Raw genomic sequence first — 16869 nt, 5'->3', positions numbered from 1 at the left:
AATGTCATGAGCAAAACATATTAAGTAAACATTTCTGGATAATGCAAAATACTGCCACTGTTTATCATTTTTTATTCTGAAAACATTCTGACTGCCTAGTATTTAAGATCTCTCTTTCCAAAGCTTGATACAGACAGGATTAATACAGTATTTTTGTAGGAGAGATGGTTTTGGATTCTCATTGTAGAGTCTTAGCCAGTCCTTTAAGGTGAATTTACCTTTAAGTCCTTTAAGAAGGACTGTAGTGGATCTTAAATAACGTACCCCAACTCTACCACCCCTTGTTCAGGAGGAGTAGGCAACAAGGAAGGTCCTACATTAAAAAAAAAAAAAAAAAAGGCACTCCCATGCTTCGCTTACCAATCTGCTGCTTGCTTCACTGGGAGCCATTTCTTGTTGTCCCTCTTTGGATGTGTGCACTCCGTGCATGCAGGATTTGTCTAAAATTGTCACAAGTTATGCCAAACAAGAGGCTAAAGTGTGAGCGAGCGCAATGTCAATGACTTGTCCAGAATAAATATTTCAAGTTGAAATGGCTCCTGCATAGAAGTCACCTCCTTTCTCCATGACTGGCTGTGCTTCATGGCACTAGGATGCTAAAGATTGTGCATGTGTCTAGGTCTCACCCATAGAAGACCCCCACTTCAGTCGCTTGAGTACCCCCATGTGATTCTGCATTCTCATTATGCAGTCAATGCATAAATACCATCTCAGGACCTTGGAATTAAGAGGCATGTCTGTGGCTTTGGAGTTCTGACATACTGTAAGAAAGAGCTTTGTGAGAACTTAGAATCGTATAATTTGCTCACTGAAAATCATATTAAAGTGGCTCATTTTCACCTTGTAATATCGTGCTAAAGATGACCTTGCCTGTGTCTGTCAGATATTTCTTTAAAACTATTGCCCCTCAGCTTCCCATGAGAGTCAGCTCTGGTTGCCTGTTTCCCAAATCACAGGGACTTTCTTCTCCAAACTGTCGCCTGTCAAGTCCTCATGAAGTTCTCTCTCCCTGTTGAATCTTTCTACTCCCTCCGCATTCAGCTTCATGGCTTTCTTCTACTTTCTACCTGAGTAAATGAACCATTTTAAGCCTTATGAAGTTTCTCTGTGATTGTGTTATGTTTAATTTTGAAGGCTAGTTTCTTTTTGCATATTAAAGTGATTAAATCAGCATCACATCCTTGCAGCAGAGGAACAGTAAATCTGTGGGCAGGTAGCAAGTAAAATACATACATTCTGATTCATTGTCATTAAGGATGGCTTAACATTACCTAAGTAGAATGGTGCTTGTAACTATCTGTACTGACCTGTAATTAGAAATAAATTAAATTACACTTTAGATGATAGATAAATGGTATTAAAGATGTTGATCATACATGTGTCAACAACTTCAGCATATAGATATATATATCTGGTAAATTATTTGGCACATAGTAGACATTTAGGAAAGTATTATCAGCATAACTGCTATCTTTACTTAGTCATGGCTTGTTATGTGGAACAGGAAAGCAAAAGCTTTTAAACATAGTCAAAATGCTTGCCTTTCAGAGCAAGACAGACAATTAGTTTCTTACTTTGACATTTATTGACCAAAATAGCCAAGCATTTTTATCTGGCTTGCCTTACCTATATGAATTCTACTACTGATAACCAGATAGTAGATGAAATAACTGCTGTACTTTTTTGTTTGTTTCCAACTACTTTTTGGAACTGTATCATTTATAACTTACACAAAATAAGGACTTTCATATGATAAATTATCATTTGTATTCCCCTAAAATTAATAGAATGAGTTATTGAGTAGTCACTGAAGTATCACAACAAGGGAAATAGTCAAACATTACAAAAGTCCCAAGTAAAAGAACAGTCTAATAAAAGAATAGACCACTGGGCTATACCAAAATTACCAAGGGCTATAACAAAACCAAGCTTTGAGATCTGGCTGCCAGGTTGGAGACCGTGCACTGGAAGTGTGAGAGACAGAATGTGCAGGCCCGAAAGTCCACATTTGTTATAAAGGTCACAGACAAATGGCCTGAACCTGCCAGCACACAATCAGGAAGAGTAGGAGAGGTGGGTACCTGTGGATGAAAACTGACATACCAGATCTTAAAAATGGGAAATTGTGTTTTCTAGGAATTTACATTTAAGAGATGACTTAGCAGTTAAAGCACTTGTCTGCAAAGCCTAAGGACCTAGATTCCCCAGAACCCACGTAAGCCAGATGCACATGTGTCTGGAGTTCATTTGCAATGGCTAGAGGCCCTGGCATACCCATTCTCCTTCTCTGTCCCTTCCTCCCTCCCTCTTTCTCTAATAAACACATAAATAGAATCTTAAAAACCATAAGGGGATGCGTGAGAGTGCTTTTCAATCAGGGTTAGGATAAAGGCAATTGGGAAAGGGGGTATGGGAGGGTGGTAACTATAGAAGGCACACAGAGGGTGCTCTGGGGTGGATGGCTGATCATAGGGTGCTTTTCTTAGAATTCATTAGGTGATGTATGAGTTTTGTGTGGCTTCCTGGTTGTATTTTTAGTTTATAAAAAAAAATTGAGGAAAAACATGAAAGACTGAAAACAGTATCATAATCAGGTTTCCTAAGTGTAGATGTATGTATGTATGTATGTATGTATGTATATATAGGTAGGTAGGTAGATGTGTGAATATATGTATGTGTATGCATGTATATAGGTAGTACATAGATGTGTGAATGTATATATGTATACAGGTAGGTAGATGTATGTACGTGTATGCATGTGTAGTGGTTTGATTCAGGTGTCCCCTATAAACTTAGGTGTTCTGAATGCTAGGTTCCAGCTGATGGAGATTTAGGAATTAATACCTCCTAGAGGCAATGTTATTGTTGGGGACTGGCTTATGGGTATTACAGCCAGGGTCCCCTTTCCAGTGTTTGAGTGTTTGACACACTCTCCTGTTCCTGTTGTCCACCTTATGTGGGCCAGGGGGTGATGTCCACCCTTTGCTCATGCCATCGTTTTCCCATGCCATTGTGGAGCTTCCCCTCGAGCCTGTAAAACAAAATAAATCTCTTTTTCCCACAAGCTGCTCTTGGTTGGGTGATTTCTACCAGCAACACAAACCTGACTGCAACAGCATGTATACAGGTAGCAGGTACATGTGTGAATGTGTGTATTCTCTATGTAGATGTATGAGTGTGTGTATGTGTATAGGTAGCAGGTAGGTGTATGATGGCATATATGTGTGTGCATGTATATGTATATATGTATATGCATGTAATGTATGTATTCATTCTAAAGTCCTTTGCGTCCAGCACCGGCTTAAGCATAGCATAATTTACTCGTCAGACATAAAATGGCCTGGATATCCAAGACCTCATAGTGCCTGACACTACCTAAACAAAATCTTCATAAGAGGGCTGGAGAGATGGCTTAGCGGTTAAGCGCTTGCCTGTGAAGCCTAAGGACCCCAGTTCGAGGCTCGGTTCCCCAGGTCCCACGTTAGCCAGATGCACAAGGGGGCGCACGCATCTGGAGTTCGTTTGCAGAGGCTGGAAGCCCTAGCGCGCCCATTCTCTCTCTCTCCCTCTATCTGTCTTTCTCTCTGTGTCTGTCGCTCTCAAAGAAATAAATTAAAAATTAAAAAAATAAATAAATAAATAAAGACTGTTATGGTATTGACATAGGTAATATCAAGTAAAGGACAGGCTGAGGAGGAAGCCATGAAAAGAATTTATTAAAAAAAAAAAAAAAAAACTTCATAAGAGGAGGAAAAGATGATGACATCAAAATAAAAGAAAGACTGATTGAGATGGGGAGGGGAGATGATGGAGAATGGAATTACAAAGGGGAAAGTGGGGGGAGGGAGGATATTACCATGGAATATTTTTTATAATCATGGAAAATGTTAATAAAAATTGAGAAAAAAAATAATACTTTACTCTTTTCAGTCCTCCCAGCATGTAGCTGCTGTCCTCCTCAGTAACAGTATCAGGGAACTGATAGCAGTCATTCTGGTGCTTTGGGACGATCTGGTTATCCACCTGTCTGAGGTGCTCTAGGGATGGTTCAGTAAGGGCAGGTTGTGACATAATGGTCAGAAATGGTATTTCAATAATACCTGGGCCAGAAATGTGGAATTTCTCCCACCCCACACTCCTAGGTAACCTCTGGCACCACTTAAGAGTGTGGTGTGTGGCCGCTTCCCTGGCCCCAAGGCTTCAGAAGATCAGATAAGAATTGTCCACACAGGCCTGGACTTGTTTCCTTTATTCCTCATATGCACCAGCATTTTCATGGCCTCTGTGCCCTGTAGTTCCTTCCCCTGTGGTAAAAACTCAGTAGCAAAACAAGTTCTGGGCGCCATTTTTAAGCCAACTTGGGGGCAGAAGATTGGCATCTGAATCCCAACAAGGGCATCCTCAGCACGCATCACTGTGGTCATCCTAGTCACCAGGTGACAGGCACTGATTTTGTGTCCTCTTCTCTACAGACTGTTTCAATTCTGGAGCAGCGACTGACTCTGACAGAGGACAAGCTAAAAGACTGCCTTGAAAACCAGCAAAAGCTTTTCAGAGTCATTCATCACAAAAGCTGACCGGCAGGTCTGATCCCAGCACAGTAAACGAGCACGTTCACACACTCGGGAAGGCAGCGGAGGCTTCTCAGCCCACACCCCACTGATCACGGCATTCCTTCAGAGGGCGAGTAGTGAGCAAAAGACAGAAGAGCATATTTAAAGATTAATTTAAACACACAAATCAATGTCAAGGACCAATTTAAATCTCAGCTATGATTGAAGTAATAAAGTGATAAGTATTGAAGTGCCTCTGTATCCCCCCCATATTATTTTTAATGTCAGTTTTTATGTACAATCCAAATCCTGTCAAGAAAGTGACCAGATCTCTGGATTTACATAGTTAAATCATTTCCAGTTGACTATGTTTGGGCTGTTCCATACAGAATGAGTGTTTCTCGAGTGAGCACGCCCTTGGGGTGAAGGGACTTACCTTGCTCCTGAGATGGCATCTTACGTGTATACAGTAACCTACTGATCTGATTTGTATTTCTTTCACTTCAAAAAAAAAAAAAAAAAAATCAATCTTACCAACGCCTTAAAAAGACAAGTAAATAAAAACGCCCAGTCTCCAGCATTTCCACAGAAATAGTAACCTACTTTAGTTAGCTATGACACATGTGGCGAAGCAGGGGTTCTTACTTCATTTGTGAATTATTCACAAATTATTTCATTTGCTTATCCTTCAGCCAACCTGAAGGAAGGTGGGAGACCATGCATCTGAGCATGCCCAGGGGCTCGGATGGTACTGAACCTGGGATCACAGTTCACAAAGATGTGTTAGTGTGAGTTCAGCATGCCAATAAGCCAGCTCATTTTAAACATGTTTACACACATGTATATGTATGCCTCAGAAATAGCATTGCTTAGAGTGCTTTTGGTGGCTAGATAATAAGTACGTTTTTAATTTTCAAAAAATACATTTACTTCATCTTCCTATTTTCTAATGAATTGTGATTTGAAATAAAGTAGAAAGAGCCAGACATCCTAGAAGAGCCTAATTACAAATTAAGAATCTTATCCTAAACAAAACAGAAATCAAGGTAGGAAAAAGCAGGCAACTTCATGACTGTTTGCTTTTCCTCTTAACATGTATTAAGAACAAAGATGAGGAAGGCAGGCCACACCTGTGCAATCTGCAGGTCGTGTGGAGTGAATGCTAACTATACTTTGTAAAAGAAGAAAAAATGAGGTTCCACTTACATAGAAATGTATATTTAGAAATTTTCTTCAAAGCTGTTTCAATGATACAATGGGTTGGTCTTAGTTTTTATCATCTCACTGTGTATTATAAGTGCCTTTTATGTCATATGAAGTGTGATTTTTCTAGACATCTTCAAGAGTTCACTAAACTTAGGTGACATTGTGTTTTCATACCTTCACTGAGAAGACTAAGAAATGAAATGTAATACCAACTTTGTTTACTCTTTTTTATGCTGAAAATAATAAAAATGTTTTTCCTTTTTTAATGACAGGGTTCATTTCATTCATTCTTTAAATGTTTAAAACCTAGAAATTCTAACCTTATCATTTTGCTCCCTTAGTCAATTTCCAAGAGAGCTTATGCAAACACCATCTGCCTTATCTCTGGAGGTTACGAGTCACGAGGCTGGAAGGCCTGTGACCTCATCTCTAACAAGCTGGGGTGAGGTCCACGCTCTTGGCCTGCGGCCGTCAGTCCAGAAATCCTGACGTAGCTTCACCACACAACATGATGTGCCAGATCCCTCACCCCCATCCAGAATCAGGAGTGACAGAAGGTGGCAATAAGGATAAAGTACCAGGAGGCCTACTTTATACCCGTCCTTCCTTTTTTCCTACCTCTTGAGGAATCTCAGCTTCGTCTCTCAACTCTTAGAACTCCAATAGGCCGACAGGCATGGTGGAACATGCCTGTAATCCCAGCACTTGCAAAGTGGTAGCAGGAGAATCAGGAGTTCAAAGACAGCCTGGGAAACTCTGAAACCTTGTCTCAAAATAAAAGAAAGAAAAGCTAATAAGCATCTCCAGATATGTCCACACTTGATTCTGTCCACTGGCCTCCACCACTGCCAGCAGCTCCTTGCTGAGCGTTCCTCATCTCAAGAGAATGGCAGCTACTCCTCCCATAGCTCAAATGGGGGACTTGGAGTCATCCTGGACTCCTTTGTCTTACATCCATTGCTTCAGCAATTTTTTTTTTTTTCAGAATGTGTGAAACGATCGCTTCTCGGCCTTTTGGCTAAGATCAAGTGCAGAATGTGTGAAACGACCAATCACTTCTCACACCTCTGTCTCCTGCATAGGCCAAACCACTGTTCTCTCTTACCTGGCTAATTGCAAGTGACCCCTAACTGGCCTCCCCACTGTGCAAACCTTGCAAAACTGATGAGAGTGGATCTGGAAGAGCCTGGGTCAAAGCAGGTGGCTCAGTGAGCATAGTGTGTGCACACCTGTAATCCCAGGAAGCTGGCCTGACTCAAGTAGAGAGGCCATGACTCCAACAAGACATGCTCCCTTCTCATCAGAGTAAGCTCACATCTTGACTGTACAGGATGTGCCTGCCCAAATCCCTTTTGTGTCTTCCTTCTGGGTCGTCCTCATTCAATGCCATCTGGGCCTTGGTGCCTCCCCTTCTTGAGCCTCTCTGCTCTCGGGCAGCCTTCCCACCTGCTGCATGATCGACCAGACTTCTTTCCTCGCGTGCACTCACGGTCATCTGAACAACCTTTCTGATCGGTGGGGCACTGGGAAGATAGCTCAGCAATAGAGGTGATGCTTACAAAGCCCCAGAGCAGAGAACCACACTCACTTGGTGGTGGGCACATAGCATATAGTTTATGAAATATAAAATTTATTACTGCCAGGCGTGGTGGCAGCACTATCGAGGCCAAGGTGGGAGCATCACTGTGAGTTCCAGAACAGCCTGCGATTAATTCCAGGCCAGCCTAGGCCAGAACAAGACCCAACCTTGAAAAAAAAAAAATATACTACTACGTTGCACTTTTTTTCCCCCCGTCTCTACTTTTGCAGTACTTTCGTGAGCAGAATACCTCAGCAACCCATTTCAAGAATCAAAATGTCCTAGTTGAAAATAAGAGGGGGTTCATTAGGGGGAAGGGAGAGGGGAACAAAAATGGTATTGAAAGGAGATTATAATTGATGCATATCTACATGTATGAAAATTATCCAGTAGGCCACGTGTGGTGGTGCACGCCTTTAATCCCAGCACTCAGGAGGCAGAGATAGGAGGATCACAGTTAATTCGAGGCCAGCCTGAGACTACATAATGAATTCCTGGCCCACTTGGGGCTACAGTGAGACCCTACCGAGAAAACAAACCATATATACATATCATGGTTAAAGTTTCTTTCTTGTAAAGCCTCACAACCCAGGTTCAATTCCTCAGTACAACATAAGGTCAGATGCACTATGTGATGCATGCATCTGGAACTTATTTGCAGTGGCAGGAGGCTCTGGTGTGCCTATTTTCTCTTTCAAATTAATAAAAAGATTGTGTGAAAGTCTTTTTGGTATGTGTATATGTGTGTAAGCTTGCCAGGGCCTCTTGCCTGTGTGAACGAAACACAAATGCTTGATCCACTTTTTGTGCCCTGCTTACATGGGTAGTTTGGGAATTGAACTTGGACTGGCAGGATCTGCAAGCAAGCACCTTTAACTGCCGATCTTTTTCCTAACCCCCCCAATTAAAGAAAAGTATTTTTAAAAAGGATCTAGAGGCTGGAGAGCTGCCTTAGTGGTTAAGGTGCTTGCCTGCAAAGCCTAATGACCTGGGTTTGATTCACCAGAACCCACGTAAAGCCAGGTGCAGTGGTGCATGCATCTGGAGTTCATTTGTAGCAGCTGGCACACCCATTCTCTCTCTCTCTCTCTCTCTCTCTCTCTCTCTCTCTCTCTCTGCTTGCAAAAAATAAATAAATAAAAATAAAGTAAAAAAATCTAAATTTCTGACTGTTCGTGAATCCTCAGGACATCTGTGATTGAGTGAAAAAAAAAGTAGAAAGGTCAAATTGCATCACCAGTCACATCATTTCATACTGTCACTTTTTCCTTGGTACCTGTGATTCAGCAAAAGAGAAAGTAGTTCATCCTGTAAGCTTCTCAAACCTGTCTTCCTGACTATTGCAGGGCGAACTTTTCGTTTTTAAATATATTTTATTTTTATTTATTTATTTGGCAGAGAAAGGTGGGGAGAGGGAGAGAGAGAAAAGAATGGGTCCACCAGGGCCTCTAGCCACTGCAAAGGAACTCCAGACACGTGTGCCCCCTTATGCATCTGGCTTACATGGGTCCTTTGGCTTTGCAGGCAAACACCTTAACCGCTAAGCCATCCCTCCAGCCCATTCTTTTCTTGCACGTAAATTCTTCTCTGGACTTATTGCAAGGTGAATAGATGTTAAAGGTCTTGGGAGCTTTTTATTTAAAAAAAAAAAAAGTATTTACTAAAGTGAGGCAGATAGAATGGACACAGCAGGGCCTCCAACCATTGCAAACAAACTCCAGACACATGTGCCACCTTGTGCAGCTGGCTTACATGGGTCCTGGAGAATTGAACCTGGGTCCTTCCTTTGGCTTTACAGGCAAGTGCCTTAACCACTAAGCCATCTTGCCAGCCCTTCAGGAGCTTTTAAAAACAAATTATTAGAATGATGTCCCTGTTACATCTTAAGGCATTTTTAAATCAGTTTTTGTTTCCTTTTTTTGTTTGTTTGTTTATTTGTTTTTTTGAGGTAAGGTCTCACTCCAGCCTGGGCTGACCTGAAATTCACTATGTAGTCTCAGGCTGGCTTTGAACTCACAGCAATCCTCGTACCCCTGCCTCCAGAGTGCTGGGAATAAAGGCGTGCACCACCACAGCTGGCTTTTCTTTTTTAACTATTTTTTTTTTAAGTTGTTTTCATTTTGAAATAGGGTCTTGCTATGTCGCCTCAGCTGGCTTCATGTTTCTCCTGTCTCAGCCTCCCAAGTGCTGAGCTTACAGCCATGCTCCACCATGCACAGCAGTAAATATTTTAATCACCGTAACAATTACACACATTTGTAAGGTAGAGTATTGTCTGATACATATATAAAACACGTAGTGTTCAAGGCAGGGCAATTAACCTTTCTTTCGCCTTAGACAGATTTTTAAATGTTCAGTATGCGTACTCACTGTCGTGCTGCTGCTACACAAGGGTGACTTCATGAAAGCGCACATTGTATGCTGAGCATATTTCCCGCCATGCCGCCTGCTATTTCTCTGAACAAAGAGTAATTCAAGAATCAGGCCACACCAAACTGCAAAAGGTCTTGGTTTCACCAGAGAAAGCCTTTACAAAGTAAGAAGTAAGCCAGAAAAGCTTTGGTTAAAGCCAACAGTAGCCATACACATTCCACCAGCAACAGCTTTTGATTGGCTTCCCAGAATGACTGCTCACTTGGCAGTTGTTTACAGACAATTAGAGTATGCTGGAGCTGCCTCAGTCTTCCAGCCGCCCAGCGAATTATTTTAACATGGCAGAGGTTAGTTTGCATCTCATTTACAAATGGGTTATTTCTTGTATTCATCCTGAAGACTGATTCTTTTTTTCAAATTGTAAAGAAGAAAAGTGTTCAAGTGGTACAAGCCAGTAACCCCAGCACTCAGGATTCTGATATAGAAGAGCTGCCAGCCTGAGCTTCATAGTGAAAGCCTGTCAAACAGCAAAACAAGAAAAGAGAGGAGAGGAGAGGAGAAAAGAGAAGAGAAGAGAAAGTAAAGGAAAAATGGAAATTGAGGGGTTCAGTTAATAAACTTGTTGGAATATATAAAATAATTCTAGGTAAAATTTTATTTATGCATGCATATTTATAAAGTGTTTTTAGCTCTCTGTAGGGGCAAAGGGGCAAATTTGATGTGTATTACCCTTTGCAATTACTTATTGTATCTCTAGGTTTTGCTAAGGATTTGCAGGGGTTTTTTTTTGTTTTGTTTTGTTTTGTTTTTTTCTGGTTTTTTGAGGTAGGGTCTCACTCTGGCCCAGACTGACCTGGAGTTTACTATGGAGTCTCAGGGTGGCCTTGAACTCACAGTGATTCTCCTACCTCTGCCTCCTGAGTGCTGGGATTAAAGATGTGCGCCACCACTCCCGGCAGGATTTGCACTTTTTTTTTTTTTAATTTTTATTTATTTATTTGAGAGCGATAGACACAGAGAGAAAGACAGAGAGAGGGAGAGAGAGAGAATGGGCACGCCAGGGCTTCCAGCCTCTGCAAACGAACTCCAGACGCGTGCGCCCCCTTGTGCATCTGGCTAACGTAGGACCTGGGGAACCGAGCCTTGAACCAGGGTCCTTAGGCTTCACAGGCAAGCGCTTAACCGCTAAGCCATCTCTCCAGCCCAGGATTTGCACTTTTATGACAATATTGAGCCCACAGATTTAAGCAAGCCATCTGCCTGTGGAGTGAGCCCATATCCACTGGATGCTGAGCTGTCTCAGTTGGCTCACAGGTTTGTTTTCTAATTTTGATATATAAAAATAGGACATTTTGAGCTGGACGGATGGTTTAATGGTTAAGGCATTTGCCTGCAAAGCCAAAGGACCCCAGTTCAATTCTCCAGGACCCACGTAAGCCAGATGCACAAGGGGATGCATGAGTATGGAGTTCGTTTGCAGTGGCTGGATGCCCTTGCACACCCATTCTCTCTCTCTCAAATAAATAAATTAATTAATTTTTAAAAAAATAAAGACATTTTGTTGGGCGTTTAATCCCAGCACTCAGGAGGCAGAGGTAAGAGGATCACTGTGAGTTTGAGGCCACCCTGAGACTACCTAGTGAATTACAGATCAGCCTGGACAAGAGTGGAACCCTACCTCAAAAATAAAATAAAAAGACATTTTAGGACTAGGGAGATGGCTGAGTGCTTAAGGCGCTTACCTGTGATGCCTCAGGATCCAGGTTTGATTCCCCATAAGCCAGTAGCACAAGGTGGCACATGCATCTGGAGGTCATTTGCAGTGGCTGGAGGTCTTGGTACAGCAATTCTCTCTTTTATCTACTTCTTTCTCTCAAATAATAAGAAAAAAATTTTTTTTAAAGCAGACATATTGCCATGTAGGTCTGTAGCTTGTCTTGCAAATTTGAAGACAAGCCAGTAGTGGACCCTTGATCTTCCTAGAGCTGGGGACAGGAGGAGGACCCATTGTGGGCAGTCATACCCCATAACTCGTTTTCTTTCCTCGACTGCCTGACTCGGTCTGAGTCTACATACCTACCTCTTTTGCATAGTGTTCTCCAGCTGTCACCATGTGCCCCATTTGGTACCTTTCTTGAAGTCACTTCCTACCGCATGCTTCCTTCTCCACATTCTCTAACCCTTGCTCCATTAACTCTGCATCTTGTCATCTGCTCTGCTGAACTTTTCACCATGATTGGAATGGAATGGCCATTCCCGGCCCCCTCCTGATAGCCATTAGGAGCGAGGCAGTTTTCTTTTGCAGGTAGTTAATTAGGAACACAGGCCCAAAGGAACATAGATTAAAGGTTCTTGTGCCTCTCCCAGCTGTCCTGTTAATCTTTAGAACTTCTGTAATTTTATCTCTTCCTAGTAACAGTCAATCCGCCCTCAGATGGTCCGACAACAATTTATCTCCATCTACCTGGGTCCCCGTGCTTTTCCTCCAGGACCTGAAAGTTAACTAGAGTACAATCCTAACAAGCCTTCGATGCCCTGATTCAGCCTAAAGAAGCTATACTTAGTTTCTGCTCATCTCCTGAATGACTTTAGGGTCCTAACTCTTGAGGGAAATGATGTAGGTAGGCAGATATTAGCATTCTGTGAGGAGTGGTTTCTTGACTAGGTGAGTGCTTGACAAGAACTACCCAGGACCAGAGAAACAAAGTCCTCTGGTCAGGAAGAAATGACTCTTCTCTTGTACTGTACTCCCAAGAAGTCCCTCCCTCAGTATGGTTGCTCACAGACCCTCATTGCTGAGCCTGCCTGTAGTTCTGACTCAAAAAGCTTTTCCTCCCCTGGCACCCCTGCCCCTTGCTGCCCCTTCTTTGGATGCTGGCAGAAGTACTAAGCATGCTTGTCCAGGTACTTTGGGGCTTTTTCCACCTTTATACTCCTAGCTCCAAGCCCCTGATCTGGCAACACCCTCTGTCTTCTTTCTTTTGGGGAACCCTCCCACTCTTTTTCTGTACTTTCCTCAATAAAGTCTATTTTTGCCTCCACACCTTCTTCTCTGTGTTCCTTGATTCTTCTCTGACAATTGACACAAACCCCAGAGCCTTAGCAGCTTGAATCCAGCCCACCTGGACTCAGGCCCCAAGGTTCCCAAAACTCTTAACACCCTCACCTTCACTGAGCATGTTTTCACCCTGCCTAACTCTGAAAATCCCTACTCATCCTTGAACTGTGGCTTGTGTGGCAGGGTATACCTTTCCCCAGCCTTCTGTGGCATCAGGAAGCTCAGCCTCCCCCACTCTGACTTGACTTCAAAGGCAGGCATTGTCACCTTTAGATCCCTCAACTAGTTCATTGGTTCATATGAGAAGCTCAACAATAAACATTGTCTTTTTTACACAATATCTTTATGTCTTTATCTGCAGGACAGAGAGAGAAATATGAACGGATATACCAGGGCCTCTTTCTACTCCAAACAGATTCCAGAAGCACGCATCACTTTGCGCATCTGGCTTTACATCGGTACTGGGTAGAACCCAGGTTGGTAGGCTTTGCAAGCAAGCACCTTTAACTGTGAGCCATCTCCTCAGCCCCAAGAAGCATTTTATTTCACCTGTTTTCAAAACATTGGTCTTGGGCTAGAGATATGGTTTAACGGTTAAAACGCTTACCTGCAAAGCCAAAAGACCAGGTTTAGTTCCCCAGGACCCACATAATAAGCCAGATGCACAAAGCAACACAGGCATCTGCTGTTTGTTTGCAGTGGTTAAAGTTCCTGGCATGCCCATTCTCATTCTCTCTCTCTCTCTCTCTCTCTCTCTTAAATAAAAAAACTTAAGGGCTGGAGAGATGGCTTAGCGGTTAAGCGCTTGCCTGGGAAGCCTAAGGATCCCGGTTCGAGGCTCGATTCCCCAGGTCCCACATTAGCCAGATGCACATGAGGGCGCAAGCGTCTGGAGTTCGTTTGCAGTGGCTGGAGGCCCTGGCACGCCCATTCTCTCTCTCTTCTCTCCCTATCTGCCTCTTTCTCTCTCTGTCACTATCAAATAAATAAAAATAAACAAAAAATTGAAAAAAAAAAACTTAATAAAAAGTATTTTTTAAAATTGGTCTTCACTCAGAGTCAAAAACAGTTAGAACTAGAGTGAGTGGACTAGAAGACCTAGCAAAGGTTTGAAAATGTACAAGTGTGATATTTGGGGCTCAATGGGCATGATCATGTCTTACTATTTGTTGCGTAGTTCAGTTTTTGAAGCCAGAAGGACACTTTGGTACAAATTCTGTTTATCGTTTTCTACTAGTGTGACCTTTAAGGTAATATCCACAAAGCTTAGTTTCTTTACTACAGAAGGTCAGCATTAGCATATGATTAGTTTTTTTTTTGTTGTTTTGTGAAATGATATGCACAGTAGCTATCACAGAGTAAGTGGTCAATAATCAGTAGCTTTCGTTACTATTTATTAATCAATTTGTTTCGCTGGACTGCATTTCCAAGATGGATGACTTCCATTGCAACTGTGGAAGGAATACAGGAGCCAGTGGTAAAGTGATGGGAAGTGAAAGTGTAATATTTAATCCAATATTAATGTTTTTGTTTTGTTTTTGGTTCTTCAAGGTAGGGTCTCACTTTAGCTCAGGCTGACCTGGAATTCTCTATGTAGTCTCAGGATGGTCCCGAACTCACAGTGATCCTCCTACCTCTGCCTCCCGAGTGCTGGGATTAAAGGCATGCGACACCATACCCAGCTCTAATGTTGTATTTTTTTAAAGTTCAACTAAAAGTGAATAATTACATAAATGAAATTAGCATTTCCTACACGTGGAAAACCTCAGAGTGCTGGCCAAACACTGGCCATTGAGCAACTCCTTAAGGAATTCAGCCCAAGAATTCTGGTGCCATAATTATCCAACATAAAGTCTAGGCAAACGCAGGAAGTGGAGGAGGGAGCTGGAATGTGAATCAAGTAAGTAAGGGTCATTAAGGAAAGAGATTTGCTTGGAACTCAGCCTCTCCAGGCGCTGTGACCATTTGCAGAACAAACAGTATTCACTCACTGCTTTTTCTCTAAAGACAGGCCCTTTCAGATCTCACCTCACATTTCATTCCTGGGTAGAGCACATTCAAGGCTCTTATTCCCAAGAGGTATTCTATGCATGTGAGGGAATAGGAAGATAAACCATCTGTCCCTGGACAGAAATAATTTGGCTGCTGAGAGAAAAAGGTAATCCAAATATTTGGAGGGTTTTGATAAGTAATCAGAAGCCATAGCAAATTTAATAATAAACACACAGAGATCTGCAGTGAGTTCTTAAGTGGGATGATGCCAGTACCCTATACGCTTCAGTTTCCCCAATAGCTTACACTTGGTTATCAAGTCATAAGGCTTTAGACTTCATGCACCAGAGGATTTATGAATCTACATTGCCTCTGGGAACAGTGTGATGGCCAAGTTGTCCTCCATAAGCCCCAACTGTGACTCAACCAGGTAACACAATTGCAGCTTAGGCTTACTGGGAAAACAGGTCAATGGCTTGCCAACAGGCAGAGGTTAGTATGGGGAAGGGAGAAGTGTGTGCACAATGACTTCTGTTATAAAAGAGTAGCTGGCCATATGTGGTGGTGCTCACCTTTAATCCCAGCACACTGGTACAAAGAGGCTGAGGTACAAAGATAGCCATGACTTTGAGGCACAATAGCATGTGCTACAGAGTTTTATGTCAGCCTAGACTATGATGAGACCCTGCCTCAAAAAATCAAACAATAAACTGGGCATGGTGGTGCACGCCTTTAATCCCAGCACTCAGGAGACAGAGGTAGGAGGATCACTGTGAATTCAAGGCCACTCTGAGACTACATAGTGAATTCCAGGTCAGCCGGAGCTACAGTGAGACCCTAGTTTGAAAGAGCAAATAAAATAAAATAAAATGTAGATTAGGCTTTTTAAAATCAAATCTCAAGCATATTTTTATTAAAAATAAAAACCCCAATTTGTGACTTTTCTCTAAGATTTCATAAGCAGTAAGAAATTAATCACTGAAATTTTCTAATTGTCTAAAACAAAAACACATGAATAGAGAAGTGCACTGTGTAATGTAATTTAAAATATCAAAATCTCAAAAGTAGAGTTTACCTGATACATATACTGCAGAATCATAGACAATTTGGTATAAACATCTACATGGTTATATAAGCTAATTTGCCCTTTTACCAAAAGATATCTTAAACAAAGAGTGACCATGTATGTTCTGGATCTCATGATATAAGGTTTTATTCACTATTCCATATGCTGTATATTATAAAAGGAAATAACAAAAATTCCAAATGACAAAATAAAGTGTTTAATCCATGAAGAAGGAAAGTTACATTCTACTTAGTAATATTTATGCCAGAAAAGAATCCCCAAAATGTACTAAGAAGTTTTTTTATGTAAATTAAAATGACATTTTATTTAAAAGAAATTATATAATCTCTTCCTACCACCCTCTTTTGTCCTCTCTCCCCATCCCCTTTGGCTGAGCCCCCTTTTCTCTCTTCTTGCCTACTATTCCCTCTTCTATTTTGATGGGGTTTTTTTCTTTTACACCCCCTCCCCCCCGTCATCTTCCAAGATATTCATTGTTGGACACAGTACTATGTGCATCTTGGGCAGGTACCAGAAGCCACTGTGTAGTCATGAGTGCAATGACCACTTTGTGTCTAGAAGATGGCATTCCAAAGCACCCCTTACTATCTTTTGGCTCTCAAACTCATTCCTCCACCTCATCTATAATTTTACATTGAAAATTGAAATGTAGGGCTGGAGAGATGGCTTAGCAGTTAAGGTGCTTACCTGTGAAGCCTAAGGACCCAAGTTTGTTTCTCTAGGTCCCACATAAGCCAGATGCACATGGTAGCGCACATGTCTGGAGTTCGTTTGCAGTGGCTAGAAGCCCTGGGGCTCTCTCTCTCTCTCTCTCAAATAAATAACTAAATAAAAACCAATCTTGTTTTAGAAAAGAAAGAAAATAGAAATATATTATGTCAAGTTATAAAAGGTACTACCAAAACTACCAAAGTATAAACCAAACAGCACTCTAGAAATGGAATGTGACCATGGTAAGTGAAAAAGAAAAGTAACTGGGCTGAAGAAAAATGTGGGGAGATTGGTCTGTGAAAAAATTGAT

At 41.8% G+C, this 16869-nt stretch overlaps 1 protein-coding gene across 1 annotated transcript in view; it reads left to right on the top strand.

Moving 5' to 3' along the window:
- Positions 1–6025, top strand: part of Poc1b (POC1 centriolar protein B) — a 95005-nt gene extending 88980 nt beyond the window's left edge. Inside the window, exon 12 of the mRNA XM_012948592.2 lies at positions 4473–6025. Coding sequence (XP_012804046.2) covers positions 4473–4577 — 105 coding nt within the window. The 3' untranslated portion in view covers positions 4578–6025. The remainder of the gene's footprint in view (positions 1–4472) is intronic.
- The last annotated feature ends 10844 nt before the right edge of the window (positions 6026–16869 follow it).

The sequence above is a fragment of the Jaculus jaculus genome, chromosome 6 (genome assembly GCF_020740685.1).
Source record: "Jaculus jaculus isolate mJacJac1 chromosome 6, mJacJac1.mat.Y.cur, whole genome shotgun sequence".
Lineage (NCBI taxonomy): Eukaryota > Metazoa > Chordata > Mammalia > Rodentia > Dipodidae > Jaculus > Jaculus jaculus.
This window is presented reverse-complemented; position numbering and strand designations above follow the sequence as displayed.